Consider the following 27,892-nt stretch of genomic DNA (forward strand, 5'->3'; position numbering starts at 1 on the left):
TAAAAGAGACTAGAAAATAGAGCATAGATAAATGAAATAGAGAATAGAAAAATAAGAGAGAAAAATCAATGAAACCAAGAGTTGGTACTTCAAAAGATCAACAAAACTGACAAATCTTCAGCTAGATGGACTAAGAAAAAAAGAGAGAAGACCCAAATTACTAAAATCAGAAATGAAAATGGGGACATTACTATCAACTTTACAGAAATAAAAAGCATCATAAGAAACTACTATGAAAATTTCTATACCAACAAGTTGGATAATCTAGAGGAAATGAACACATTCCCAGAAACACAAAACCTCCAAAAACTAAATCACAAATAGAAAATCTGAAAAAACCTATAACTAGTAAGAAGATTGAATCAGTAATCAAAAATATCCCAACAAAAAAAAGCCCTGGATATGATGGCTTCACTGGAGAATCTACCAAACATTTAAAAAACCAATACCAACACTTCTCAAAGTTTTACAAAAAAATTGAAAAGGAGGGAATATTTCCTAACTCATTCTATGCTGCCGGCATTACCCTGATACCAAAACCAGATAAAGACACTACAAGAAATGATAACTACAGACCAATATCCCCTATAAACAGTGATGCAAAAATCCTCATCAAAATAGAATGTGAGAACTTAACTGCTGCGCCACTGGGATGGCCCCATAAAAATAATTCTAAATGGATCAAGAAACCAAATGCAAGACCTAAAACAACAAAACTCTTAGGAGAAAACATAGGACAAAAGATTCACAACATTGAAGGTGGCAATAATTTCTTGGATATGACACCAGAGGCACAGGTAATAAAAGAAAAAATAGAGAAAGTGGACTTCATGAAAATCAAAAAATTTTGTGCATCAAAAGACACCATCAAAAGGCAACCCACAGAATGGGAGAAAATATTTGCAAATTATGTATCTGATAAGGGATTAATATTCAGAACATATAGAGAACTCCAAAAACTCAACAACAAGAACAAAAAGCCTGATTCAAAAATGGGCAAAGGACTTGGATAGGCATTTCTCCAAAGAAGATATACAAACAGCCAACAGATTAGGCACAGGAAAAGATGCTCAACGTCACTAACCATTAGAGAAATGCAAATCAAAACTACATTGAGATACCACCTCACTGTCATGAGAATGGTTATCATCAAAAAGAAAAAGATACAGAAAACATGTGTTGGCAGGGAGGTAAAGAAATTGGAACCCTTTTGCACTGTTAGTGGGAATGTAAATTGGTTCAGCCACTATGGAAAACAGTATGAAGGTTCCTCCAAAAATTAAAAATAGGGGGCCAGCCTGGTGGCGTAGTGGTTAGGTTTGTGCACTCCGCTTCAGCAGTCCAGGTTCGTGGGTTCGGATCTTGGGCGCAGACCTACATACCGCTTATCAGGTCATGCTGAGGTGGCATCCCACATACAAAAAATACAGGAAGATTGACACAAATGTTAGTTCAGGGATAATCTTGCTAGACCGGAAGGGTTTATTTTTTAACCTTTATAACCTAAAATTATTTGGTCATATGTTGATAATTATCAAAGCTAGGTGATGAAGCGGGAGTTCATACTCTTCTCTACTTTGCAGAAGTTGGAAATTTTCCAAAATAAATGTTAAATAAAATGGTTTATCTAGTGTATTCTTTACCGTAAGGTGTTAATACACTTTTAGATATTAAGAGACACATGGTTCCAAAGGGCAACAATGGGCTAGAATTCAAAACAAGGAAGATGATCAAATGAAATTATTCACCGACCATGTGATCACTGAAGCTCTCTACTTTTTGCTTCAGAATCCCAACCTCCAAAAAGCAGTAAATCCAACCAATCCAGCCAGTTGTATTTGCAGTGTAACTGTACCTCACAAACTGAGATATCTACATTTGCATTGATAACTTCCTCAGCAGCTTCCCACTTGACTCACCAAGATTCCATTCTCAGACAAATGAATGCATTAACTTGCTTTTGGGATGAAGAGTTATCTGTCCACCCAGGGGTACAAGTGACCTCTAGATTCATTACGGAAGGGAGACAAGATCTGAATACCGTCTGGTATGTAGTGGCATTCAGAATTCCACAAGAATTACCATATGCACAGATATAAACCCTTTTCCTGTAAAACTGTTCCCTCAGTCACTGAAAAATAATAGTGAAACAGGATGACTGCCAAGAAAAAAGCTGTTATTTCAGAAGGACAGACTTAAGAATGAAAATGTAAAATAACTTTAACTAAAAAGCATGCTGACTTTAATCAGAACCTTGGGAATCAGTCAACATCTGTTCACAGTGCCCATATTTATATAGTTTCCTATGAAATACGTAGGTGCATATAAGAAAGAAACATCCAGGAAGCTCTACTTTCCAATAAATTGACTTGTTTTGAAGAAGGATCTCTAAAGGATCCATAGTTTTCAGGAGAGTAAGAAACTCTGCTATTGTTATCTTTAGAACATCAGCATGACCTTAATCAGCAATTTCCTCCTCATGCATGTTTGAAAGGGAAACACCTTTCTAAGGAATAACGCAAACACCAAAAGAAACTAATACACCAATGGTAATGTCTTTGACATAATTTTAAAATCAGAATCATAAATTTATGCAATATTCCAGTTCATATTGCAATCCACGGTAATAAGGATTACAGGTAGATATGTGGGATTTTTAAACCAGTTCCAACATCTCTGCACTTTATGTTGCTATACAAACATATGGCTTTACTACTTAAACCTAAAAACATAACATAATATACAATATTTACATAACACAACACAAGCTATCCAATAATGATGTACATAAGCATTGATACAGGAATCACAACATCCACATGTAAATTTATTCATCGCTGTTGTAGATGAAGACAAAACAGACAGATGAAAAAACTCCGACCAAAAAGTGCAATTCAAGATTAAAAGAGTACAGGCAAGTTCTCAATTACAAAGCTTTACTCAAAGTACAAGAGAAGCAAACCTAGTCCTTTCACACTTGGCACACTTAACAGAACCAAGCCCAAGCTGAGTCAGAGTGTGTCCACATGTGAGGGTCATAGCTGGCACAGGGTATCAGAGTCCAAGTGGTATGAGGACCCCTGCAGGGAGGGAGAGGGGGGCAGCAGCAATGGGATATTGGTTAGTGCTGTGATCCGCTTCTATGCATTTCTCTAAGATGATGGCCTACAGACAGCAGGATGGACCAAGGAAGTAAACATATTAAGGATAATAGGAGTCAGGTTTTTCACTTTCAGGAAAGGAGGTTACAGATATGGCAAGGGAGAGAACTAGAATGAATCTTGTAACGTGAGATTAGAATTGGATATATCTGTATGAATGACTCATGATTTTTAGATAGACAACACGCAAATGCGTACGCATACATATGTATGTATATATATAGGTATGTATATTCCCTAGCTAAGAAGACCTGGGAGCAGTAACATCCCAATAGCCATGATCAAATCTAGCACCCAGATCTTGGTCCCTAAATATCATTCTCCACTAAAAAGAACCAGAGCTCCTTAGGAAAGTGGCTGATTCCTGTACTGGGGCAGGGAAGAACAAGACGCCCCTGGAACATCTTGTGCTAGCCAGAAGTGCTCAAAGAATTATGGGAACTTGTCAAAAGGGAAAAGAAGCCAATCTGAAAGAAGGGTGACAGATTATAATTTATTAGGAAATGATAAGTACACATTGATACAAATGAATAAATTTAAAGTTTGATGAGAAATGAGATATTTACATAGTCTTAAAATACTTCCCCGCAAAATACTTTGTAATTACAAAGAAGGAAAGTAATTTTATAATAGAGAAGCCAGACAGACACCACCTTAGTGAAGTGATCAAAGTGAACAGCATCAATAATGGGACAAAGAGAAATCACAAATCATCTCATGATTGAGAAGATGCAATCAAAAGAACAAAGCATCAGTTCTGTGACATTCCTGTCAAAGACACCTAACCTGAATCAAATCATGAAGAAACCTCAGACAAACTCAAATTGAAGGTAATTCTACAATACAGCTGGTCTTTAATCTTTGGAAGTGTCAAAGTCAGGAAAGTCAAGGAAAGAGTAAGGATCTGTTCCAGACTGCAGGAAACTAAACATATAGGACAACTAAAAGGAATGGGTAATTCTGAACTGCATCCTTTTGCTACAAAGGTCATTATTGGGGCAATTGGTGAAACTTGAATGGGTCCTGAGGATTAGACGTTGTAATCAATGTTAACTTCCTGGTTTTGATGGCTATATTATGAGTATGTGAGTGAATGTCCTTGTTTGTAAAAAAAAAAAAAAAAAAGAGAGAGAAATAAAAGAAAAAAAAAAGCACTCAACATTCAAGGGTGATGGAGCATCAGGTAGGCAAATTACCATCAAAGCAATCAGGAAAGAAAGTTCTATGTACTATATTTGCATATTTTTAGTACATTTGATACTGCTTTTTAAATTAAAAAGAAAAGAGAACCCACACTCAGTGTAATTCCCCTAATCAAAGTACCTGACTTTGATTTCTCTACCTCAGTTTCTCAGTCTACAAATGGAAACAATAATGCCTGCCCCTCCAAGAGTGTCATGACGTTTAAATTACATAAAAATACAATGTTTAGTATACTTATTGGAAGACAGGTTTTAGTTAACAAAAAATACATCAATTTATAACCCTACTTTAGAAGTACTCTGTCTCAGGAGATGTCTCATGGTTCCAGGTTTTCCCCAGCTCTTCCTTGCATTCTTTCAGACATCCTCCCTTACAATTCAGCCTACAGGAAGTGATCAGGCTGCTCCCATACCCCCAGCGCCCTACCCTTCCCTTCACTTCCTTCCTTTCACTTCTTAACTCAATGCACATTCATAGTTCAAGACCAAGCTTAAGCACCCCTTTTTCTATGAGCCCCTCTGAGCCTGCTCCATCTGCTCGGACAGAAATGATGGCTCCCTTTTTTGTATTCCCACTACACCTTCTACATACCTTCATCATACTACCTCTAACATCGTATGGTGCTGTGATCCGCTTCTATGTATTTCTCTACTAAAATGATGGTCTACTTGATGGCATGGACAAGACCTCATCTTAGCCACCCTTCATGCTTAAACCAGGGCCTCGCACCTAGCAGGTGCTCAATAAATGAGTTCTGAGTGAATGAATCAACCGAAGTGAATGAGCAAGTAAGGGCACAAAAGGGGCCAAGGTTACAATTTGCAGTACTTGAAGATTCGGGACAGATCAGGCGAACACTTCTTTGTCTTGTACCTGTGTTCTCTCCCTCTTAATGAGTGTGTTTTTTGCCCCACACATACTCATAAAAACAAAGCCTGAAAATATATACCTTCTGCCTCTCCTAACATCACAGGAAAAAAAAGAGATTTCTCTTCTACACTGATTTCAACCAGCAAATATTTGAGTGCCTGCTATGTGTCAGGCACTGAACTAGGATTCCAAGGTGAATGAATCAGACACGGTACTGGCGGAAGGGACAGCATTTTTGTTTGTGTGTTCCAAACCTTGCCCCATCAAGTACTTAATCCGATTACACTTCTCTATTTAACAAGTAAAATACAAAACTAGTCATTCGAGGTAAGTGATTTGTTTATGTCACTGAGCAAGTTAATGGATGACCCAGGACTCGAATGCTATGCCTTTCAGTTGTACTTTAATTCATAACTGTGTTAGGTTATCTCCCATATTTCAAAGGGACAATCTCATTTAATGCAACACAATAGTGGAAATATTATAATGACCTCACCTTAAATCACAAATCTAATGCTTAAAGGGAAGTACAACAAACTTTAACTATGGGAAGGTGAAAGAATAACTTTAATAGACTTTATCTGAGTCACCCAACCACACCCCTACTCATTGGGAAATATAAAGGTGATTCTAGAATATGAAAGTCTAGTGAAGGTGAAACAAAATTTAAAGGACCAAAGACTTAAATTCTTCTAGTACTGAGCCAACATCCTCTTAAGTAAGATGTGTGAAGGTTTTATTTTCAGCCCAGCGACTCCCCAGATGAGAAGGGATGACTACTCATAGAACAGGTGCAGCTCCACTACACAGAGAGGTTTTAAGGATCAACAATCTAGTTGAGCTGGGAGGCTCGCCTGAAAGCTCATTTTTCATATTTTTGAATTTTCACCTTCTCTTTTAACCTACACTGCACAATTTGTCTGGGAAGGATTTGTGTTTTGTTAGGGGCTGTAGGGGAGGGGAGCTCACACAGATGATGAGAACGGCTTTGCCTTATCCTTTCCTCACCTGGAATATCTCCACAGTCCAAGGCTGGTGGCACACTGAACTAAACTCTACTCACACCAACTCACCTGTGCTTCCTGCTCTGGGCAGGGTGCACATCCCTCACGGACCTATGTCTAAATCCTACCTGTGCTTCAGGGTGCAGATCGGTGTCACTTCCTCTGTGAACTAGTACCTGCTGCTCCTGCTGCAGATCTTGGGCACCTCTATGCACTCCACGCAGGACCACTTTCTAGCTTGTGTAATCGGCATTGACGCTGTGTCTCTCCAGAGTCAGGCCTGCGCTTGCCTAGGCCAGAGAGTGCACACAGACACAGCCCAGAGGCACGTTTTGCTTGGCCCACAAAACAAAGTAACATTTTTCAGTCGCAACCCTTGAGAAACTTTACATAAAATTCCAGCCTCTAGGCATCTCTAGAAAAATTGGAAGTTTCCCAGGCAGGAGGTCCTTAAAGGAGCTATTTGGAATGCGTGTTTAACAAAGAAATTTTAGACTTTGGGAAATAATATGTATCTTACACACGACTTACAGTACAGACGACCCAGTCTCAAATTGTGCCTCATTCCCAAAATTACTGCTTACATAAGAAGTCTAAGTTCAGTTCCAAAATAACCAATGCATAAAGACCTATTGACGAAATGCAACAGATATGTTTTCTGACTGCCATTTTCAGCACCCAAAGAAACAACAGATTTTATTCAATAATCCTATCATGAGACGTTTCCCTCTGTTCCTACTCATATAAAAAGCCATTGTACTAGAGGCAACCCTCAATCTGCCATCTAATCATTCCTAAGCAATGGTCAAAGGGTAAGAATTACGTAAATCAAACTTCCTAAAGACTTATTTTATACCAGAGAAATAGGAAAATACAAACAAGAAAATCTCAATACAGGCTTTTACAAATATTAAGCATGTAAAAACTCACTTTTAAAGAACCATCTTATGAATATTGTAGGCCCTTTTGAAGGATTTTTTTTTTTTCTTGTAAGGACTAGACAAGACAGATTTCACTAAAGGCTTTCCTGGGCACCAGCTTCTCTTTTTTAACAAATCTCATTACGACAGGTGCAGGCTTTCCTATCTCTTAAAGGACCTCTGAGCCATCTTCACACTTCATTCGTCTCACATTCTTTCAAGGCCAATTCATGCATACACCCAAAGGTCTTCACCTGGTAACAGGAAGGGACACAACAGCATGGGAACTCATGCATCAGGGAGCCTTCCTCTTCTATCTCAACTTGCTAAGCTTCTGTGAAAGATATTCCAGCAAGTCAACCAGACCTATTTAGATTACTGATCACCATTTCAAATATACGTTACACAATTTGGTAGAAAGCCCATAAACAGTTACAAATTTGGGCAGAGTTTCCTCTTAAAAGTGTGCCAAAACTATCTGCTGAATTCTGAATCCATTCTTCATTTGATCTTTGTCTCAGCTCTCATCTTGCCACAAATAAGCACTTCTGAAGAGAGCAAATTCCTCTGTTAAAAATCACTGCCTAGGGGCCGGCCCCGTGCTGAGTGGTTGGGTTTGCCTGCTCCGCTTTGCGGCCCAGGGTTTCACCGGTTCGAATCCTGGGCGCAGACATGGCACTGCTCATGAAGCCATGCTGGGGAGGCATCCCACATGACACAACTAGAAGGACCCACAACTAAAAATACACAGCTATGTACCAGGGGGCTTTGGGAGAAAAAGGAAAAATTTCTTTAAATCTTAAAAAAAAAAAAAATCACTGCCTAATTCAGAGTTCAATGTAACTGTATGGAAACAATCCAAAGTTTTTCCATCTCAGAAGTCAGCCTGTCTTACTCTAAATGGGTAAATTGTATGGTATCTGAACTAGATCGCAACAAAGCTGGGGTTTTTTTCTTTTTTGTCAGCCTGTCAATTTTTTTTTTTTTTAAATCACAATTTATTACTTTAGTTTGGTTTTAGGCCCTTTCAAATACTGTTCCCTTCTTTGAAGCTGTCATCACAATCAAATGCAGAAAACTGAACTTGAAGGCTGGGAAGTGTTCAGATAATAACGTATGGTTAAGCCTGTGGACTTGAACCTGGACCAGCCTGCTCGTGTCCGGTTGTGCCATTTATTAGCTAGGAGACTTTGGGCCAGTCAGTCATCCTTCTGAGGACTTGGTTCCCTCATCTGTAAAATAAGGGTAACAGCATATGCCTCGGCAAACTGGTGGGAGGATTCAACGAAGCTGTGTATACAAAGCTCTTTGCTCAGCGCCTGGCACATAGAAGGCACTCAGCCTCAACGAATAAAATGTCCAGTCCACAGCAACATCTCCTCAAATCCCCTCTGATTGCCCATCTCTTTCCTTCCCTCTGTGCTCGTTCCTGGGCCTATTTAAAACTCTCCCTCTGAGCAGTTCCCACAGCCTTCACCTCCTCTGGTTCATGACCCTGCAAAACCTATAGGGACACAAGAGAGCGCTTGATGGAATGAGGAGGAAGTGGAGGAAATGAGAAGCCAAGACCAGCAGGTCCCGGGGTGGGGGTGGGGGGCAAAGGCTGGCGACATTCATCTTCCTGGTAGACTCTCGGGCGTTTTGTTCCACTGAGTCCACACAGTTCAACACATCCAGAGAGACTAGTTTCAAGAGCACCAGCTATTTTGAGGCAGCAGGTACAATTAGGTGCACTCAGGCAAGTTGAAAGTATTCTCTTCCACCAGCACTCTACTAAGAATTATATGGCCCATCAAAAAAAAATCTCGAAGCTTCCATAATGTGAAACTAAAACAATGATGCATACTTCCCTGTGTGAGTCACAGGAATCTTTTTCAGTACTTTAAAGGCACAGTATGGACTATGTGAAACAAGTAGGAAACAAATCTAAACATAGGCAGTTCTCTCCTCTGTTCAAGGGAAAAAAAAAAGTGAGAACAGAAGGTACCCAAAATGACCAAGCAGAGATGATGGTAATTGGATGTTTTGCATAGCTAAAACCAAAAAACGACATTAGCAAGGCATTTGGTTTTAAGTTCATACCTAATCTGAATACACTCACACTAAACCAGTTGTTCTCAACCTGGGCAATTTTGGCTCTCAAGGGATATGTGGCAATGTCTAGAGCTACTGGCACCTCAAGAGTAGAGGCTAGAACATCCTATAATGTACAGGACAGTCCACCACAATAAAGAATTATCCAGCCCAAATGTCAACAGTGCTGACTTGAGAAATCCTGCATTAACCAAAAATCTTAATAATGGTCATCTTAATCATAATCAGTATCAATAGTTAAAGAAAATCCTTTGTTTACCAACCACTTCCATTTGCAGAGAACTTTAAGAGCCTTTATCTGCATTGTTTCTTTTGATCTTGGGCATGGACCTAAGAGGTAAAGCCAGTGGAAACCCTAAGGGCAAAAAGAAGCCTGGTTGTGATTTCATGGTCAGAATGCTATTCCTATAATGTTACACTACATCCCTAGTCTGGTACACAAAGGTAGACAAAGATATGTGAGGCGGCTCACACACAAGCACTCAAAGGACTTACAACTGGAATATCCAACTACGTACTGGGGCTTTGGGGAGAAAAAAGATATATATTTTGGTTGAAATTTCTAGGAAATTATACACCATCTTGCTTTTTACAATGCTGAATATTAAACAATTTTTGATGAGGAGGATATAATTGCGAACTTCCATTACTGAAATGTTGGATGGTATTGTTGGAAATTTTTTTCTATTCTTCCTGTCAGATTGTCAGACCATTTCTGTTGTTGCGTCTGAAAGCACACTCTTCTAGCCACTTCCCTCCAGATCCACTCTCGTGCCTCTCCTACTTTGTGGCTTCTCATCTGCCATGAGCAGTGGAAAAATGAAAAGCAAGCTTATTGAAGAATTTGCTGAGTGAAGGCTAACATGCATGAAGTACAAAGTTTGCAACATTATCTTAAGAGCAGATACTTTCTTTTTCAACTTGGGCTAATGTCCTAGTGCTTACAACTGTTATCCCAAGTCTGACCTATGAACTACAGTGTTATCAGATGCTATACATTTCCAAACCATTTCTATAAAGCAAATGAGAATTTAATGTTTTCTAAGATGAGAAGAAATGGTTTAAGGACCATTCCCACCTATTCCTACTTGCAACACTGGAGAGTGATAACATTCTGAGAAATAATTTTCAAAGTGAAAAAGAATGTCTCAGTGGTATATAGAATGCATCTGCGGTATGTAGGATGATACCATGAACTAATGAGCAACTGTAGGATTGTACGTCTAAAAAAGATACTTCACTTTTACTGAAGATGAAAAGACACTGGTCAAATGCAAAACATCTAAAAGGTGTAACGGGATTCATACAACATGTCAATGTAAGTTCACTTTCTAAGACTTTAGGAGGAAACTAAAACATCTGCTACTGTGGAATCTGCTGGTTCTACTCAAATAATACACTGTATCTGCCTAGAAATTTTTAAGATTTTACTTTTTCCTTTTTCTCTCCAAAGTCCCCCGGTACACAGTTGTGTATTTTTCATTGTGGGTCCTCCTAGTTGTGGCATGTAGGATGCCGCCTCAGCACAGCCTGATGAGCGGTGCCATGTCTGCACCCAGGATCCGAACGAGCGAAACCCTGGGCCACCGAAGCAGAACACTCGAACTTAACCACTCGGCCACAGGGCGGCCTCCTAGAAATTTTGCTAAATTAGTTTTATCAGATATCTGCAAAAGGGCCTGAGGCCAATTCCAATCGCCAATTAAAATACACACAAAAACCATATATAATATTTATGTATATAAATATATATAAAATTTATAGCTAGCATTTATTGAGTACTGAATATGTAAATATACCAAGTTTTACATCCATTACTTAATTTACTCCTTCACAACCTTATGAAACAAATACTTTCATTATGCCGATTTGGTAAAGAAACAGCCTCAAGGAGGTTCTGCAACTCACCGAAGATAAAAACTGGCAGAGGCAGGATTTAAACCCACGCCTGTCTGATTACTGAGCCGGATCCCTCAACCAGTTTTACCATCCTTTCAAGAAATGAAGCTACTCCTCTCAGAACAGAAATTTCTATCATTTCACCATTATATTTGATTTTTTAAATCTTGTCCACTATTTCATGACATATACAGTGTGCAGACAAAATGTGGTCAAAACACCATATGGTATCTCATCACATTGTGCAGATTTTTGTATTAGAATAAATTTCAACCTTGTATACAAGTTAATCATATTCTAAATGTCAATATCTACTAAAGTTTAAAGTATCACCATTCTCCTAGCAGGAAGCACTGAGAAGGCAATTAGGTTAATTACGCCCATAAAGAAACCACAGAGTGGGCCCAGATGCACAAAAGTCCTAATTTACATGAAGGAAGTGACCTTCCTGAAGACTGTATGATTAAAGCTTTCTTTTTTGAAAAGGCCAGACTATTTCAAAGAAGCTAAGAAATAAATTTAGCCTATGAATTTTAAAAGCATTTTCACGTGCATGAAATTTACCCAAGGGATGGCTAGAAAACTATTTCAAATATTCCAGCTGTAAAGAGTTATTTGCATTCCAACTATTACTGCTCACCTGAGTTTCATTTTCTTAGTTATAGGATAAACAACTTTTCTGTGGCTAAGGAACATCTAATAAGCTAACAGAACTACCATGGTTTAAAGTTCTCCATCTTGTAACTGTGGACAGAAAGTTTTAGAACGCAGTACTAATTTAAAAAGCTGGAAAGGGGTGGAGGGTGTGAGCAACCTTAGAAAAGGAGGGAAAAGGCTCAGCTTATTATGTAGTTCAGCTTAAACATATATCAGATAACTAATCCCTTTGCTTTGCCAAAGGATATTTTCCCCTGCTTCCTACCCCCAACCCATGACAGAAATCTTCAAAGATGTAACTTTGGCTCAAAGAAACAATTAACAATGATGTCATTTCAACAGCTACAATTAGAGGATACTTTGTTACATAAAACAGATATACTTTGAAAGTTAGAGTTAATGCACTTTTAAATTGAATCATCTCTCAAATGTACCAACGAAACTTATTTAAAGGAATCCTATATTAGAAAAAGAAAAAAACTGAGCAAAGAAAAAAATGAGAAAAGATGGTGATAAAGCTTGTGTATTAAATAGAATTTTACATATTGGGCTGGCATAAAAGTGCACTTAGAAAATGTAGCACTCTACATAGGATTTCATTCATTCACTCAATCGGAATTTCACAGTCACCTAATATGAGCCTGGAACTCTTCCAGGCATTGGAGAAACAGCAGGGAACAGTCCGGGATAGTTCTCATGATGCTAACGGAAAGGTTCATCTTCATGTTAAAATGAGTCAAGTCACTAAAGGAGGTGATGGAGAAAGCTTCTCCGTATTCACAACTCTCACCTTGATGACAGTTGTCAAGTTGACAACTTACCCCTAAATCAATGTGATCCCAGTCTCTGCCTCCACCCGTCTTGTCAAAACAGCAGCCCATGGTGTCTCAGTTGCTGTGGCCGCTGGTGCTCTGGTGCAAGGGGCCCAGGCCTGGCACCCCACCTCCAAGGTCTGTCCAACGGTCACCTTCACCACCACCCCAAACAAACCTACCACCTCCTTTCCTGTCTCACAGACCAGCTGCTGAGAACAAGTCCTCAGGCCTAAGCTCGGCAGGCTCCACACTGGGAATCCTGACTGTAGCCGGCCTTTGGAAAACAGATTGTGAGAGACGAAGCCCCCTGTTGTCGCGGAGTTTTAGTGAGTGTATGGGGTGGAAGTGGGGGACAGAAAATGAGACCAAAAAAATACAGAGTTAGATAGTGCTAAATATTGCAGAGAAAAATAAAACAAGGAAAGGAGTATGGGAGCAGGGCTCCAATTTTAAATAAGGTGGCCAGGGGAAAGGCCTCAGTGAGAAGACGTGTTTAAGTAAAGATGTCAAGGAGACGAACTTGACACTTTTTCAACACTGAAAGTAAGGTTTCAAGTGACTGAAGTTTCCTATTAGTCAAGCCTTTCAGGTCTACAATAAAAAGTTGCATCACACTTAACACATGAGCAAAGGGAAAATATTAGAAGAAAAAAATCATTAAAGAGAAATTATTTTCTTAATCAATTCGGGGGGGGGGTATTTTCAGAGAAGGGAAAATAAGCAGATATAAACTGTTCACCATAAAAATAAAAGAGCTTAGGGCCGGCCTGGCGGCACAGCAGTTATGTGCACATGTTCTGCTTTAGCAGCCCGGGGTTCACGGGTTCGGATCCCGGGTGTGGAGATGGCACCGCTTGTCAAGCCATGCTGTGGCAGGCATCCCACGTATAAAGTAAAGGAAGATGGGCACGATGTGAGCTCAGGGCCAGTCTTCCTCAGCAAAAAGAGGAGGATTGGTGGCAGATGTTAGCTCAGGGCTAATCTTCCTTAAAAATGAAAGAAAGAAAGATGAAAGAGAGATGAGAGAGAGATGAGAGATAGAGAGAGAGAGAGAGAGAAAACAGCAAGTTATTTTACCAGCAAAATGGGTTTATTCAGGAATGGCAGAGGAATTGCAATTCAGGACACATAAGCTATGGTGAAACATACCCAAGTCCAAAGGGACAAAGGGAAGTTCAGGTTTTATGAGGTTTTAGGAGGAAACTGGAGAGGGTTGTTTTGAACAACAGTTCATTGGAAAGGAAGACTTCGAGATTGTGGCGGTTTCTCATTGGCTACAAGCGATGGTGAGCGCGCTGCTGCTGGGCCAGGAGGGACCTGCACTCTTTTCCTTAAAAACAGGAGATGAAATTCCCATGTCAAAATAATTCTTATCTTCCTTCTTTCTGCTGGTTATGCAGGCTGCACCAGGTGGTACCTGTGTGAGACTTCCCCCTCCAGGGCTTCCTGCCTCCATTTTAAATGCGGTTTCCTTCACTCATCTTCACAAAACTATTAAAGATCTCCAGGAGTCCATAACAAAGCCTATTTTCTGAACGAGCCACTATAGCATTTGCAGGAACTAACTGTAAGGAACTGGCTTCGAGACCCAAAACAAGGAGAATAAAAAAAACCCTTTTCCAGATGAAAAAGTACAAATTGTAGCAGGACCCAGGAATCTATGCCAGAAATGAACAATTAACAAAAAGATCTACAGGAATGAATCTTCTGAAATAAGGGCTTTCAGTGCATCTGCGATACATGCGATTGCCAATATAATTTTCCTAAAGTCTACGGAAGTGAGCCACCATCAAGACCACGAGGCTCAGAAGCACCTAACCCACCCCAGCCAGCTCATCAGAGGGCTTTCATGACATTAGATGATGACACTTGCCCAGTGAAAGTGGGGTTATGAGAGTATCTTTTAATTTTCTATTCCTTTTTTCTACTTTCCCATACCCACAATGTGGTTAAAGCAAATCTCCCAGGTTAACAAAAACATACAAGTTGGTCCTTCAGTTCCAAAGCTTGGAAACAGGCATAGCTCTCAATGAAAAGGAGGTTATACTGGGCACCACACTGACTTCAGAACAATGATCGCCATCATTGGCAGTTTCCTCCTTGCTTCCTCCTGAATCCTTCTCTTCCCTTCTTTTCACTGTTTTCATAACCAGTGGCCTGAGTTTACCACTTTCTATAAAAGGACTATAGAGGGGCTCTAATTAGCACCCTAGTCAGTTCCCTCGTTCTTCCACGGTGGACAGCATCTCTGAGTGTGACTACCCACATCCAATTTCTTATTACACTAACATGTTAAAAGAGTGAGGGAAAAAAAGCTATGCATAAGTCTCTTAAAAAAATTAAAGTAGTTTGCGAACATATACCAGTAGGGTCATGATATTGATATATTATTATTATATATATAAACACACATGTGTGCATATATTGACATATTCTATTATATAGTCATCATTATAGGGTTTGGTTTTGTTTTGTTTTTTTGGTGAGGAAGATTGGCCCTGAGCTAACATCTGTTGCCAATCTTCCTCTTTTTGCTTGAGGAAGACTGTTGCTGAGTTAACATCTATGCCAATCTTCCTCTATTTTGTATGTGGGATGCCATCACAGCATGGCTTACCGAGCAGTGTGTACGTCCATGTCCAGGATCTGAACTGGCAAACACCAGGCCATTGAAGTGGACCACACTTAACCATACGCCACTGGGCCAGCCCCTAGGTGTTTTTTTTTCTGATGGGGTAAAAGAGAAGAGTTGCAGTTTTATCTGCTTCTGCAGAATATCTAAAATAAACAGATTCTTGAAAATTAACATTATCCATATAACTTCAAAGTTTAGTAGGCCACCATCACCCCACTAAAGATGTGATATAACCTGGTCACAACAAAGTTCCTAGGAAGAAAGCAGTAGAGCGCGTGAATTAGGTGAGTATTCCCAAGAAATCTGGTTGCACAGCCAAGACCGGGAAGCTATTTCTTGTTTCCATCCCAAGATCTTTTCTAAGAATACGTTTCTCTTTTCTCCTTGAAAATGTCTTTTTTTCCTTCCTCACTAGCTACAGTAGATCAGAGAATTGTTTTTGTTTTTGTTTTGTTTTTTTTAATAAGATTTTTTTTTCCTTTTTCTCCCCAAAGCCCCCCGGTACACAGTTGTGTATTTTTCGTTGTGGGTCCTTCTAGTTGTGGCATGTGGGACATCACCTCAGCATAGCTTGATGAGCGGTGCCATGTCCGTGCCCAGGATCCGAACCAGTGAAACCGTGGGCCGCCGAAGAACAGCGCGAACTTAACCACTCGGCCACGGGGCCGGCCCCGTTTTTGTTTTTAATACTCTGGATAAACAGGAGAAAAATATCAGGAAAAGGTGTTTTCTCCATTATTAAAGATCACCACTCGCATTCTTTATGTTCAGAGATGTTAAAAACTGGCAAAAAGAAATTTATGGGAGGGGCCGGCCCAGTGGCACAGCAGTTAAGTTTGCACATTCTGCTTCGGCAGGCCAGGGTTCACCTGTTCGGATCCCAGGTGCAGACCTATGCACCGTTTGTCAAGCCATGCTGTGGCAGGCATCCCACATACAAAATAGAGGAAGATGGGCACAGGTGTTAGCTCAGGGCCAGTCTTCCTCAGCAAAAAGAGGAGGATTGGTAGCAGATGTTAGCTCAGAGCTAATCTTCCTCAAGAAAGGAAGGAAGGAGGGGAGGGGAGGAGAGGAGAAGGAAGGGAGGGAGGGAGGAAGAAATGTATGGGAGAGACAAAAGTTTAGGAGTTAAAAGCATGGGTTGAAATCCTAGCTCCCCAAGCCATGCGAAGCTGGACAAATTATTCAATCTGTCTGAGCTTCTGGTTCCTCTTCTGTACAGTGAGGATTACAGGTCCTACTTGTGACGATTAAGTGAGTTTATACACATAAACTGACCACAAAGTAAGTGCTCAATAAATGATAGGTACTATCATTATGACTCTTATGACTGTAGTTATAATTAAGAGGGCGAGGAGGTAGCCAGAGACATGGAAGAGATAACCACACATAGTACGTTTTGGGTTTAGAGGAGTGGGCTGTGAAAGTTATTAGTCAATGTTTTCAGTTATATAATCCATGAATATATTTCATAATCTTTGCTATTATTCAGAGGCAGTAAATATTGCACAATTTTATTTTAAAATTTAGGCCAACCTACATTTCAATGTCTAACCATTTTCTAAACACCCCAATTCACATGAAAACATCCCAACTTCAGAGATGTTAAAATGTAAAAAAGTGTATATTTTAGATTTGATAAAAGACATTAAGAGATGGAAAACAACAGTAATATTTCAGAATGTTCCACAGTCCCATCTTTTTCTATAAGAGCTGGAAACTAAAATCTTGCTTCTGATCTTACGTAGTTTTTGCCTCTAAGACTTTTTTTAAAGCAAGCCCATTAGAGATGGGCAGAAAAAGGGAGGAGTTTTATTAAGAGTTTTAACTTTAAAAGCTAATGCCTAATAGTGAGAAAAAACAGGCAAAGAAGAAAAAGGCTATGAAAGAAGCGAAGAGGACAGCAAGAATGGGAAATGAGAGATAAAGCCATAAGATAAGGAAACTCCTGACAACATAACAAAGATTCTGGGGTCTTTCAGTGGAGGAGCAACCCAGGTCCTACTAACTCCAATATGCTCTCGAGTCAAGACATATCACAGCATCAGAAAGGATGCCAGGAATAATCAAGACTGCTAAACTAAAAGGGACATCCAGTTCATGAATTCTCAAAGGGAACAAGGTATACTATCCCCATGCCCTTCCTAATACGCACCTGCACAAAATGGCTACATATTGCTGATAGGAGCACATGAAAGGTGTAGACACAGAAGGAAAGCTGAGAACCACTGATGTTACAATATTTCAGTTTGAAGCCGGGGTAACAGATCAGAGAGGGTTACATCTGACGTTCCATCTCCTCTACAGCAAACCACTAAGTCATCTAGCGTCTCCTTGAAGATCCTCATTATTAAGGAACTCACGACCACCAAAGGAACACGATTTCCTTTTCTGACAGTGTTGTCAGAAAATTCTTATGTTGAACCAAGATGTGCCAAGCTAGTTTGGGGTTCTTCTGTTTATTCAATATTTACTGAGCCCTTGAGTGGACTTAGAGGGACCCTTGAGGAGCAACGGCAATGGATGATTCGAGTTAGGGACTGGTGGGGCAGGTACGATAGAAAAACAGGAAGAAATTTAGTGAAGAAATGGAGGTGGCTGGCAAGAGTGAAAGTAGGAGGATTTTCTTCTAGGAGGGTAGAAGACAAATAGTCAGGGAAAGCTAAGAGAGGGCTGACCTCAGGTCCTGCCCAAGAGCTATGTGGAGAAAGGAAGATGATCCATTGCCACTTGAGTCACCAGGAAATCGGCGCTAAGAGGAGAAAGTCAGGCTTCAGTCAGGGAGTAGAGGTAGAGGGTGGTGGTTCTGTGATGCAATTCAGCCTTCAGGGAAGTTTGACACAAAAGTTGGGCTCAAGACAGCCAGGAGGAAAGATAGAGGCCAGCAGAGAAAGGCAGTTTTGGCTGGGACACAGGGGAGGAGAGCCAGGCAGGAAGCGTGTGAAAGGGGTTGGGAAGACAGAAGAGCTTGCACCTTGGGTAGTGACTTGCACTCAGCAGGTACAACTGTAAACAACCAATCACAAGCCAGTGAGACAGTGCTAGATTAGATACACGTAAAATGCCAACAGAACCCAGACTGTGAGGGTAGGGCCTGTGTTATCCCAACAAAAGTATTGAAAAACAGTTATTATTTGGACACTTCCCAAGCACTGTTCTAAGCCCCTTAAGAATATTAACTTTTCATTCTTCCAACAACTCCATGACATAGGTAATATTAACACTCCCATTTTAGAGATGACGAAACCGAGTCCAAAAGAGCTGTAAATCACCCAGTTAATTACTAGAGAAGGATTCAAACTCAGCCACTCTTAACTCCAGAGCCCATATTCTAAGCCATTATAGTGTATCCTTTTCACCTTGATTTCTAGGCCCTAACACAATGCCTGGTTCATAGCAAACATTCAGATATTTGTTGAAGGACTGAAGGATCCCTAGATTCAGTGGGATCATAGGAGGCAAACTGTAATGAAGGATAAAGGGATTTGAAAAGAGAATCCAGAGATACCGGTGGAATGAATTGGCTTAGGGTTTTGAATGGAACTCAGGGATGAAACTGTTTTCCCAAGCTGGTGTGGATTTCCGGAGTGTGTCAGCAGGACACTGCTCCAACCAGACACATAAACCAGCAGAGGCAGGCTCTCGGCTGACCGTGAAGGCCCCAAGTCAGCTGTGTGGTCTTCCGCAAAGTTGTATGCAGCACAGCCAAAGCATGCCTTCCTCTGAACCACAAGGCTCTGATCACTGCTTTTACCCCAACACTGTCTTATACTCTGGCTGTTTATTATACATCATGTTACCTTTGTAGGACAGAAATTACTTAAGGTCGAGGCATTAGTCTTACTCATCTTTACATTCCCAATACCAACCAACATATTGGTAAATCATCAACACGACAGCATTAAGGTACCGTGTTTTAGGGGAAAAAAAGTTACATGTTAGTCAACTTTCTGTAGAGACAGTGAAGATCACTTTGTTTAAAAGTTTATTTTTCTATAGAAAGTTTTCAATGATTATTTTAAACCAAATTTGGCTATAATTAAAAACCTTCCATACGTTATACTGAATTGCACTTGAAATTATAAGCAATAACCCCTCAGTGTTCTTCAGTTGGGGTATCTCATAATTTATTTGGTTCTACATACTGATTTTGCACCTCCAAAATGTACTCATTAGCATATATTTTAAAAATGCAAATACCCTTATCATAAAGGCATCGCACTTTTTAAGGCTACTATTAACACGTGGCCTAAAATAAATCCTGCCAGAGGCCCCAGGGAACCACCCAGCCTTGCACAGCAGGCTGGACATTTGTCTGCAGCAAGGCTGCATCGCGGCTTGGGGCAGTCCTCAGAACAATGGCCCCTCGAGTTTCCGCAGACGCTGCAGTTGGTGGAGTGGACAGTTTAATTCCAGTGAATGGGTATGTGTGTGAAAGGGGCACGGCAGCTGGGTTTGTCGTCACCCTATTCCTGCATAAGGGAGGCAATAACACAAAATTGTTTATGGGCTCCCAGAACGCTTGCGGTGCTAACATCCACACTATCGACTGCTTTCCAAGGACAGATGGCTAATTCTACACAATGCTCTGTAAACAATGCCAAATTTATTTCTGAAAACACACACAACCCCTCAAGTGTGACTGATGCACAACTAATCTAGCTTTAATAGTTCTAATAAGATTAAATGTCTGTGAATGCAAAAGGTCCATCCCTATACCGAAGGGTTACTGGTAAAATGTTTAAGCAATAGTCACTAACATGATCATTTGGGGATATAGAGTATCCCATTACAGACATCAATAACATGCAGTTGGGGAGCCATAGAGGGATTCTGGCATGGGAAGGATATGATTAATTCCCAGATTTAAGAAAACTATTGGGGTGGGGGCACATGGTATGTAGAGGGATACCAACACAGCTGATGAGAGCTGAGGAGAGCAGTGGGCCTGACAGAAGACAAAGGCCACCATCCCGAAATGAAGGGGAACCAATAAGAACAGTGGCTGACTGGTGGCAAGTAGATAACAGAGAAGAGCAGATTTAAACTAAACTTTGAAGCCTAACAAAAGCAAGGTTGATAATACCTCCAAGGAATGCCAGGAGGGGCTGGATTGAAGCAGAAAAAGAAGTTGCAAGCTGGTGCCCTCAGGACACTTACTTTATTAAGCAGGCCCTTGAAAATGCTGAGCAGTAGATATGAACTAAATGAGCCCAGAGGATGGATGAGCAGGTCTGAATAAGAGGAGGCAGGAAATACTGCAGAAGAGGGATGGGGGATGTTGGAGCGAAGAAAGGAGAAAAATGGGGGTAGCTAGAGGAAGAAACTTGGATTTCCAGGGAAGTAGGAAAATCAGGAGATCTCTGGTAATCCAGTCCAAGAAAAGAGCTTTAAAAAGAAGCAAATGCCACAGAGATATTAAGACTAAGGATCAGAAACAAACTATGGGATGCTGCTTGGGAATTCACTGTGGATTGAGAGTGCTGATCCAGCGCTGGGAACAGAAGCCGGCCTAGAAGAAAAGGAAGTGGGGAGACGGACGGGCTGCAGGGATGAAGAAGTGGAGGCGGCGAGGGAAGTACATACAGTAGTTTCCCGAAGACAGCTGTTGGGTGGTAGCTCCAGAGAGTATCCAGGTTTAAAGCCTAGGAAGACCTCATTTGGAGGGAACCGAGAGGGGAGAGGGCAAGGAGGCTGTGAAGGGAGACAGTATAGATGCAAACCATGGGAGGTAACAGAAGAGAAACGCAGCTGGGGACTGGACTCATCCTCCAGATTAGGAAAGGAAAAGAGGGCGGCAATAGAGGAGACTAGAAACCAAGTGTGAAGCGAAAGTGATGCGGGGTCGGTGAGCCGAGGAGTCGAAAGAAAGATTTCTTGGACTCTCAAGATCTGGCAGTAGTGCTCTTTTATTTAGAGAATAGGATGGAATAGCATGGGGACAGGACCCATGGGCAGGCAGAGCTGGCGCCGGGATGCTGCTGCTGCTGGCATGGGGACAGGACCCATGGGCAGTCAGAGCTGCTGGTGCAAACATGGGTGGAGAGTAAGACTAAATTTAAGGCATAGGTATGTGAGTTATCTCTTTACAAGACAAAGGAAAGAATATGTAAAAGAGTTGTTAAAATGACATCAGTGCTGGTAGGTTCTGGTTATTGGGTGGTCCTATAACTTTTAGATAAGAATCAAACCAGATTAAGCAAATGGCAGAAGCCACCGCTTAAATATTACCTTCAGCTAAAGACAAAGGAGGGTGTGTGTGTGTGTGTGTGGGGGGGGGGGGGTCAGTTACGTGAGGTTGCCAGACAGTAAACAACTTAAGTTCTTGCCTTCCCCATTAACGGTTTCCAGAGATAAGGCCATCCCACCTTCCGCCAGGTGCAGAGGGGAGGCATCTTTACAGATGGAGGTTTCCCTTACAAATGCAAATATTTCCCAACAAAGGGCAAGCAAATCCTGCTCCTCAGAGCTGCTTTTATTAAAGGTAACCAGCCCCCTTCTCATCTGCAGTTTTAAAAGTAACCGGCCTAAAATCCTCATCAAAAGGAGGTCACTCGGGCTCACATCAGATCTCACATCAGATACTCCAGTCAGATACAAATTGTCTATCAGCATAAATTAAAGTCCACTTCAAGAGGGACAGGGTGGGGTTGAGAAACAAGTACAAAGTAGAAAAGACCTATAACAGATGTAAAAAAGGCATCAACCAGAAGTGGGCAAAAAGTTTGCCACAAACTACAGAAGGCCCAGATGATGTGCCAGTTGAGGGACCATCTATATCACTCTGCCTTGCACCTGCAGCCTTGGTTGCCTGTGCTCAGGACCAAAGGTGGAGTTTACCCATGTTTGGGAATGCACAGTAGTTCATAAACCTGGTTGTACATCAGAACCATTTGGGGCACTTGTTAAAAATACAGCTTCTCTAACCCTACCCCCTGGAGATTATGACTCCTTATATCTAGGGTGCGGCTGGAAATTTTTAATTAGCACTCCAAGTAATTCTGATGCAGCCAGTAGGATGGTACCTGGAAACCAAGCAGATCGTCAGAATTATCTGGTGTATTTTTCAAAAATACAGATTCGTGAGCTCCTCTCCAAACCTAGTGAATCTCACACTACACTCACATTGATAAAATTAAATGCATCACGTTTGAATCCTTTTTCAATCAATCTTCCAGTAAATGCACGTAGGAAAGAATTTCAGTACAACCCTAACTCCACAAGAATCAAATCCAAGTGCCCTGCAAGTCCAGAGGTAGTGGCCCTTGGTCAGACCCCCTAATCCCGACGTCAAGCTCAGGTCCTCTTCTCTGTCACCAGGTGGGTCCATGCACCTAAGTTTCCCTCGGTAGAAAAAAAAGAATGCAAGCAAATAGCTGAATGTGGAATAAAAGTTTCTCAGTGTTCTTAGGCCATGGCTATTCATAAAAAGACAACTGACTACTCTCTAAATTGCTCTTGGAAGGAAATCCAAGCAAGAAAACTCTTCCTGGTTCCTGTCTCTCTGAAGGACATTCCAATTTCAAAGTCCATCTTTAAGCAGCTTCTAAGAAACATTAATAATATTAATGTACATCACCATTTTATTACAAATCTTTAGGTAAATTACTTGTTTAGATCATTGTTTTAAATATAATAAACACAAATGTCACAAATAACCTTAGCCCCAACATATCTGAGACGGTCACTGCACTGCACTTTGCCCCTCAGAGCTCTAGGAAACCTTAAGAACTAGTGTTACAAGCATGTGGGGACTGAAGCTAGAGAGACCTGCCTCTGAAGCCCAGGCTGATGTAGAGCATTACACTTAAGACTTTCTGAAACTTGGTTTTTCTTTTTCTCTAAAATCATAATACTACCTATCTTGCAGGGTTGTCATAAGAATAAGAATTGGAAGTAAAACACATATAGCCCTTGTTCAGAGCCACCATTCAATAAACAGCATTCAATAAACTCTTACTGCTCTTACCCAAATCTCCACCCCTCCTCCTGCAACAAAGGTGAACTTAGTCCTCTAGGGCTCAGGATATTGGAGTGCATATTGAAAATCCATGGCGAGTACTGGAAAAAGGAACTCTACCTACAGAAAGCTTGCACATCATGCAGTGAGAAGTCCTTCAGCACAAAGCACCCAGATGCTGAATAAACTACAACAGATATACTTCTAAACAAACTGCTGAGATCATAAGAAAATTAAAGAAGATTTCCAAGGACAAAAGAAAAAAAGAACAATCAACCTAAACCCAGTGGCCAAGTACTTTGTAAGCCCATGCTGCCCTAGGGGCAATACCCGTCTGGGGAACCTGGAGCCCAGGAACTGAGGGTCTTCCACAAGAAGGGGAGAGTTGGCCTTCAGCTTGTGAAACTGGGTAAGGGCTGAACCTGAGACCCAATGCCAATGTTCCCCACTGAAGGAGCTACACCTTGGATAAAAGGGTGGCCTAGGAAAAACCTGCCTTCCATCAAAGCACACTGATGAGAAAATCTGTGGACCTACACCAAACATGAGTGGAAAATTTTTTTTTTTTACACCAAACCTGAGAGGAAAATTAACGACGATAATGATGCTGATCTCCCCTGAGCAAGGCTGAAGTCAAATATACACTATTTTCAAGTCAGAGGAATGCTTGGCTAATCAAAGTGGTCTTGGGTTGGAAGGAGAAACAAACAAATATTTTCTACAGAAAGGCATCTTCAATACAGACCCCTCAGGATTCCCATAAAACTAAGGAAATAAGCTACCTTGAATGATAGCAAAAAAACCCCAAAAAACAAAAACCCATTCAATGGATAGACTCTCCCCCACCCCAAAGGCTTCAAATATTCAGACTACGGAAAAGAAAAAAAGGGAAGGCATAGAAAAAGCTGGGCCAAAAAAAACAAAAAAGAAAATTTTAGTCCTACTGTGTGTGTGTATAAAATATCCCTTTAAATGTATGTTTCTCCCATAAAGGAATTATGTGCTTTACGTGATGTGTGGTAAAAGCATTGCCTTTGATGCCAGGCACACTTGACTCTGAATCCTTGCTAACCAAGTACCAGTTAAGGATTCCAGCAAGTTAATAAAACTCTCTGTCCCTCAATTTCTTCAGCTGTAAAATGGGCATAATACTACCTACCTATCAGGACTGTTGTGAAATAAGTTCATACACATATTCACGTGTGTATCACATAGCACAGTTCTTAGTATAGACAATGCACTCAATAAATAGTAGCTATTATGAACATCATGGGGGCGGGGCATTCATTCAACAAGTATTTATAGAGTGTCTCCTATGTGCCAGTATTCAAACTGCCAGACTCTTTGGGACACAGAGATGGATAATGACTCCTTGTTGTGATACTATCTGGTATGCTTAAGTACTGTTATCTTCATTATTCAGATGAAGAAACGGAGGAATTAAGAGACTCGGTCCAACTCACACAGCTAGTAATCTAAGAGACTAGCATTTGGATGCTACAGCACCCCAAGCCTATGTCTTAATTATCTCACCTCTTTGCTTACCTAGATGAGATTCACATTCAGATATAGGGGATACAGTTAGACTTTTTTTTTTTTGGCCAAAATACAGAGAACTCTAAAATTAGTAGATTTCACAATCATAGAATATACCATAACACCCTAAACTGAATTCTCTGCTAAGTTCTTGACCTCTTAGTTTTTGTTCCTTCTTCAAGAGGAATAGTAACGTTTTGATAATGAGCAACACCCACTCTGTATGCAATGGGTCTAAATGCTGTGATTTTCATGTATAACAATACTTTTCTAGGCGCTATAGAGTAAATTGGCAGCTTTTGGGAATTTAAACCTGGTTTACTTTTTGATAAGGGGAGGATCCTACTTATATAATGATAGATAGTTGCGTGAGACTTCACAGGGAAGCAGATTTGATTTAAAGGAAGCACCTTCTACACTTTTTCACCCCAGCAAATTGAACAGGGTGTGGTCACTCAACAGTTTAAGACTACCTGTCAAAACACTAGATCATTCTCCAACAGACACTGCAGATGATATACTAAGGTAAAGAGGAATAGTCGGCCCCAGAAGAAACAGTAATTACTTTTCAACTCTGAAAATAATGGCAGCCAGAACTTTGAGCGTAAACAATATTGAGGCAATGTAATACACCTAGAAAAGTCATTGCGAGGTTCTCCGTCTCATTAAAAAAAACTGGGTTGGATTGTCTCTGAATAATAAAGAGAACAGAAAAGAATAGACTCTTTCTTCTATCAGCACAGTTGCCTCGTAGAAATGGCTTACAGACCGCCACAGCTTCACTCATTCCTACTTCTAGGAGGGCGCTTCATCTTTTGCTCACCTAGTCCAAGAGTTTGAAACTAAGCAGGTGACTAAGTAAAATGATGATGTAAAAGAACATGGATCCTATTACCCTCAAATTGAAAACAGCTGAGGATTAAGAAATTGGGTCGCTCAATTAAAACATTCATAAGTAACTTCAAAACAAAGCAATGCATTTTCACTTAAAAAAGAAAACATTCTTCCATTCATTTTAGAATGAATCACACCTAAATCTGGAGGAGATTTCAGAGGTTATCTCACCAGTGTCCTCATTTTGCAGATGAGGAAATTGAGATCTAAAGCACCGTAATTCAGTTACTTGTTTACATATTATCTCACATCACTATTTCTGCCCTTATCTAATACGGCTATAAATTTGTAATTCATCATCCATCGCGTTTTTTTCAGGACAAGGACTCGACAGAAAAATTTTAAACCTCCAGTATTCATCACGTTTAAACCATCATAACAGCTTTACTTAATCAGAACAAAATGAGCGAAAGTGAGTAAAAGGATTTGTATTTCTGCTGCTTAAATAAGGGTTTTGCCTCTTAACTGCTCTACATACAAGACACCTCTGGTTACGCCGTAACAGGAGCACAAAAAAGGGGGAGAGGATTTTAAAGGCAAGTTTGGCAAACCCAGAAAAAACTCCCCAGTGTTTTCTACATAGCTTCAAGCTCGCGTCGGGAGAACGGAATGCCTTTAAATAGCGAAGAAGATGTGGGCTTGAACAGATCTTGAAGATTTCTTCCAATACCCAGATTCGATGAGAATTCAGAACTCAAAATATCCCATTACTGATATCTGAATTTATCAGTACGAGAACGGCAATAAGAATTCAACTTCTTAATATTAGGAACATGTTTCATCACGAGAGACTTGCAGCTTTTCCCACTCAGGGTGGGAGTCAAGCGTCATTTCCAAAAGGGAAAACCGGAAGCACTCAGGACAGCCTGTCCGAGGTCGCTCACCGGCTAGGCTGCCGGGCCAGGATGAACACCAGCCTCCCCCATTCATTGTACTAACCCTTCGAGCTCGGCCGAAAGCAAGAATTTAGCGAAGAAACGTAAACTTGAGTATCTAGAAAATGGGCTTTAATAACTCCTAACCAAAGTTTTTTTTTTTTTAGTTATACGTTTACTTTCGGAATTCCTTGATAAGTGATCTCCAGGGCAAGCTCAGCCCTAGGCGGGTTTCTGCCCAAGGTCCTTTGGGGGAGGGGACAAAACAGGCCATGGGGTGGATGGCCAGGCGCAGCCCTCTGGGAAAGTCTCCCCTGCTGGCTCCCTTTGCAGCCAGCAGCCGGGGCGCACCTGCAGGGCGCTCGGCGAGTCCTTCGCCTGCGACAACGCCCCCTCTCCCTACCCTCCCCACCCTAGGCACTTACCTGGGGCGGCCATGGGTGCCTGGCTCCTGAAAGTGGCCGTCCCGGCCCATCTCGGCTGCGACAGGGGCTTACTCCAGGGCCGGGGGGTTCCTGGGGGCAAGTAGGAGGGGCTGGACTTCCTCCGGATGGCCACCCGCCTGAAGTTGTAGCCGCCCTCGCCGCTCATCGGGCCGGGTGAGCTCGCGGCTCCGCGCTCTCTGTCGCCCTGGTCCGGCCGCGAATACGCGCCCGGCAGGCTCCGCTGGGGCGACCGGACTCCGGGGGGCGTCGCCTGCATGTCCCCGCTTGGCGCGCCTCGAGACCGGTGACTCTGGGGCTGCTCTGCGCCGGCGCCCCGCTCCTCCGGTGTCTCCGCGGCAAGTGCCTCCTCCTTCCCTCCTTCCTGGGACACCAAGAGCCGCGCAGAGAGTTTGGCTCAGACTCCTTGTGCGGCAGCCGCGACGCCAGGGTCCCTGCGGCTCCCGCACTCACCTGACACCGCGACTGCAGCGCCGACCCAGGGCTGTCTCCACCCCCTGCTCTCCGGAGCCAGTCGCCGGCAGGCTCCCGAGGGTGGGACGAGGAGACCGCAGAGTTCAGCTGGTTTGCGCCGCCGCCGCCGCCTCCTCCCCGGTCCGGGGAAGCAGCCAAGAACGCGCTGTGCCGAGCCGAGCCCTGGGCGCCTCCTCGGAGCCGCTGCGCCCCGGGCGGCCCCGCCCCGCCCCGCGCGCTCGCCCCGCCCCGCGCGCTCATCCATTGGCCGAGAGCAGCCGCGCGAGCGCGCACCTGCGGCCGCACACCTGCGAGCTCTGGAGGCCAAAGACGCTCACCTGTGCGCCGCTCGCTGGCTTCGGGAAGAAAGACAACGTGATTACATTTTCACTGGACTCTGCCCAGGGGCTTGCCATTCTCGCAGACCCACACTCCAAGGGTCATGCATGTGTCTCAAGCCGCTGTACTGAACC

The 27,892-nt window shown here is 41.9% G+C and overlaps 1 protein-coding gene across 2 annotated transcripts in view; it reads right to left on the reverse strand.

The window, feature by feature from the left end:
- Positions 1-27,605, reverse strand: part of FGD4 (FYVE, RhoGEF and PH domain containing 4) — a 193,457-nt gene extending 165,852 nt beyond the window's left edge. The window contains exons 1-2 of one of the 2 annotated variants that reach the window (XM_046668791.1): positions 27,420-27,605; positions 26,949-27,330 (exon numbers count right to left, since the gene is read on the reverse strand). In XM_046668791.1, the coding sequence (XP_046524747.1) occupies positions 26,949-27,225 (277 nt within the window). In that variant the 5' untranslated portion in view covers positions 27,226-27,330; positions 27,420-27,605. Of the gene's footprint in view, positions 1-26,948; positions 27,331-27,419 lie in introns of those variants that run through there. The other variant, XM_046668815.1, reaches the window with a different exon arrangement.
- Positions 27,606-27,892: the final 287 nt, after the last annotated feature.

The sequence above is a fragment of the Equus quagga genome, chromosome 1, assembly GCF_021613505.1.
Source record: "Equus quagga isolate Etosha38 chromosome 1, UCLA_HA_Equagga_1.0, whole genome shotgun sequence".
NCBI lineage: Eukaryota > Metazoa > Chordata > Mammalia > Perissodactyla > Equidae > Equus > Equus quagga.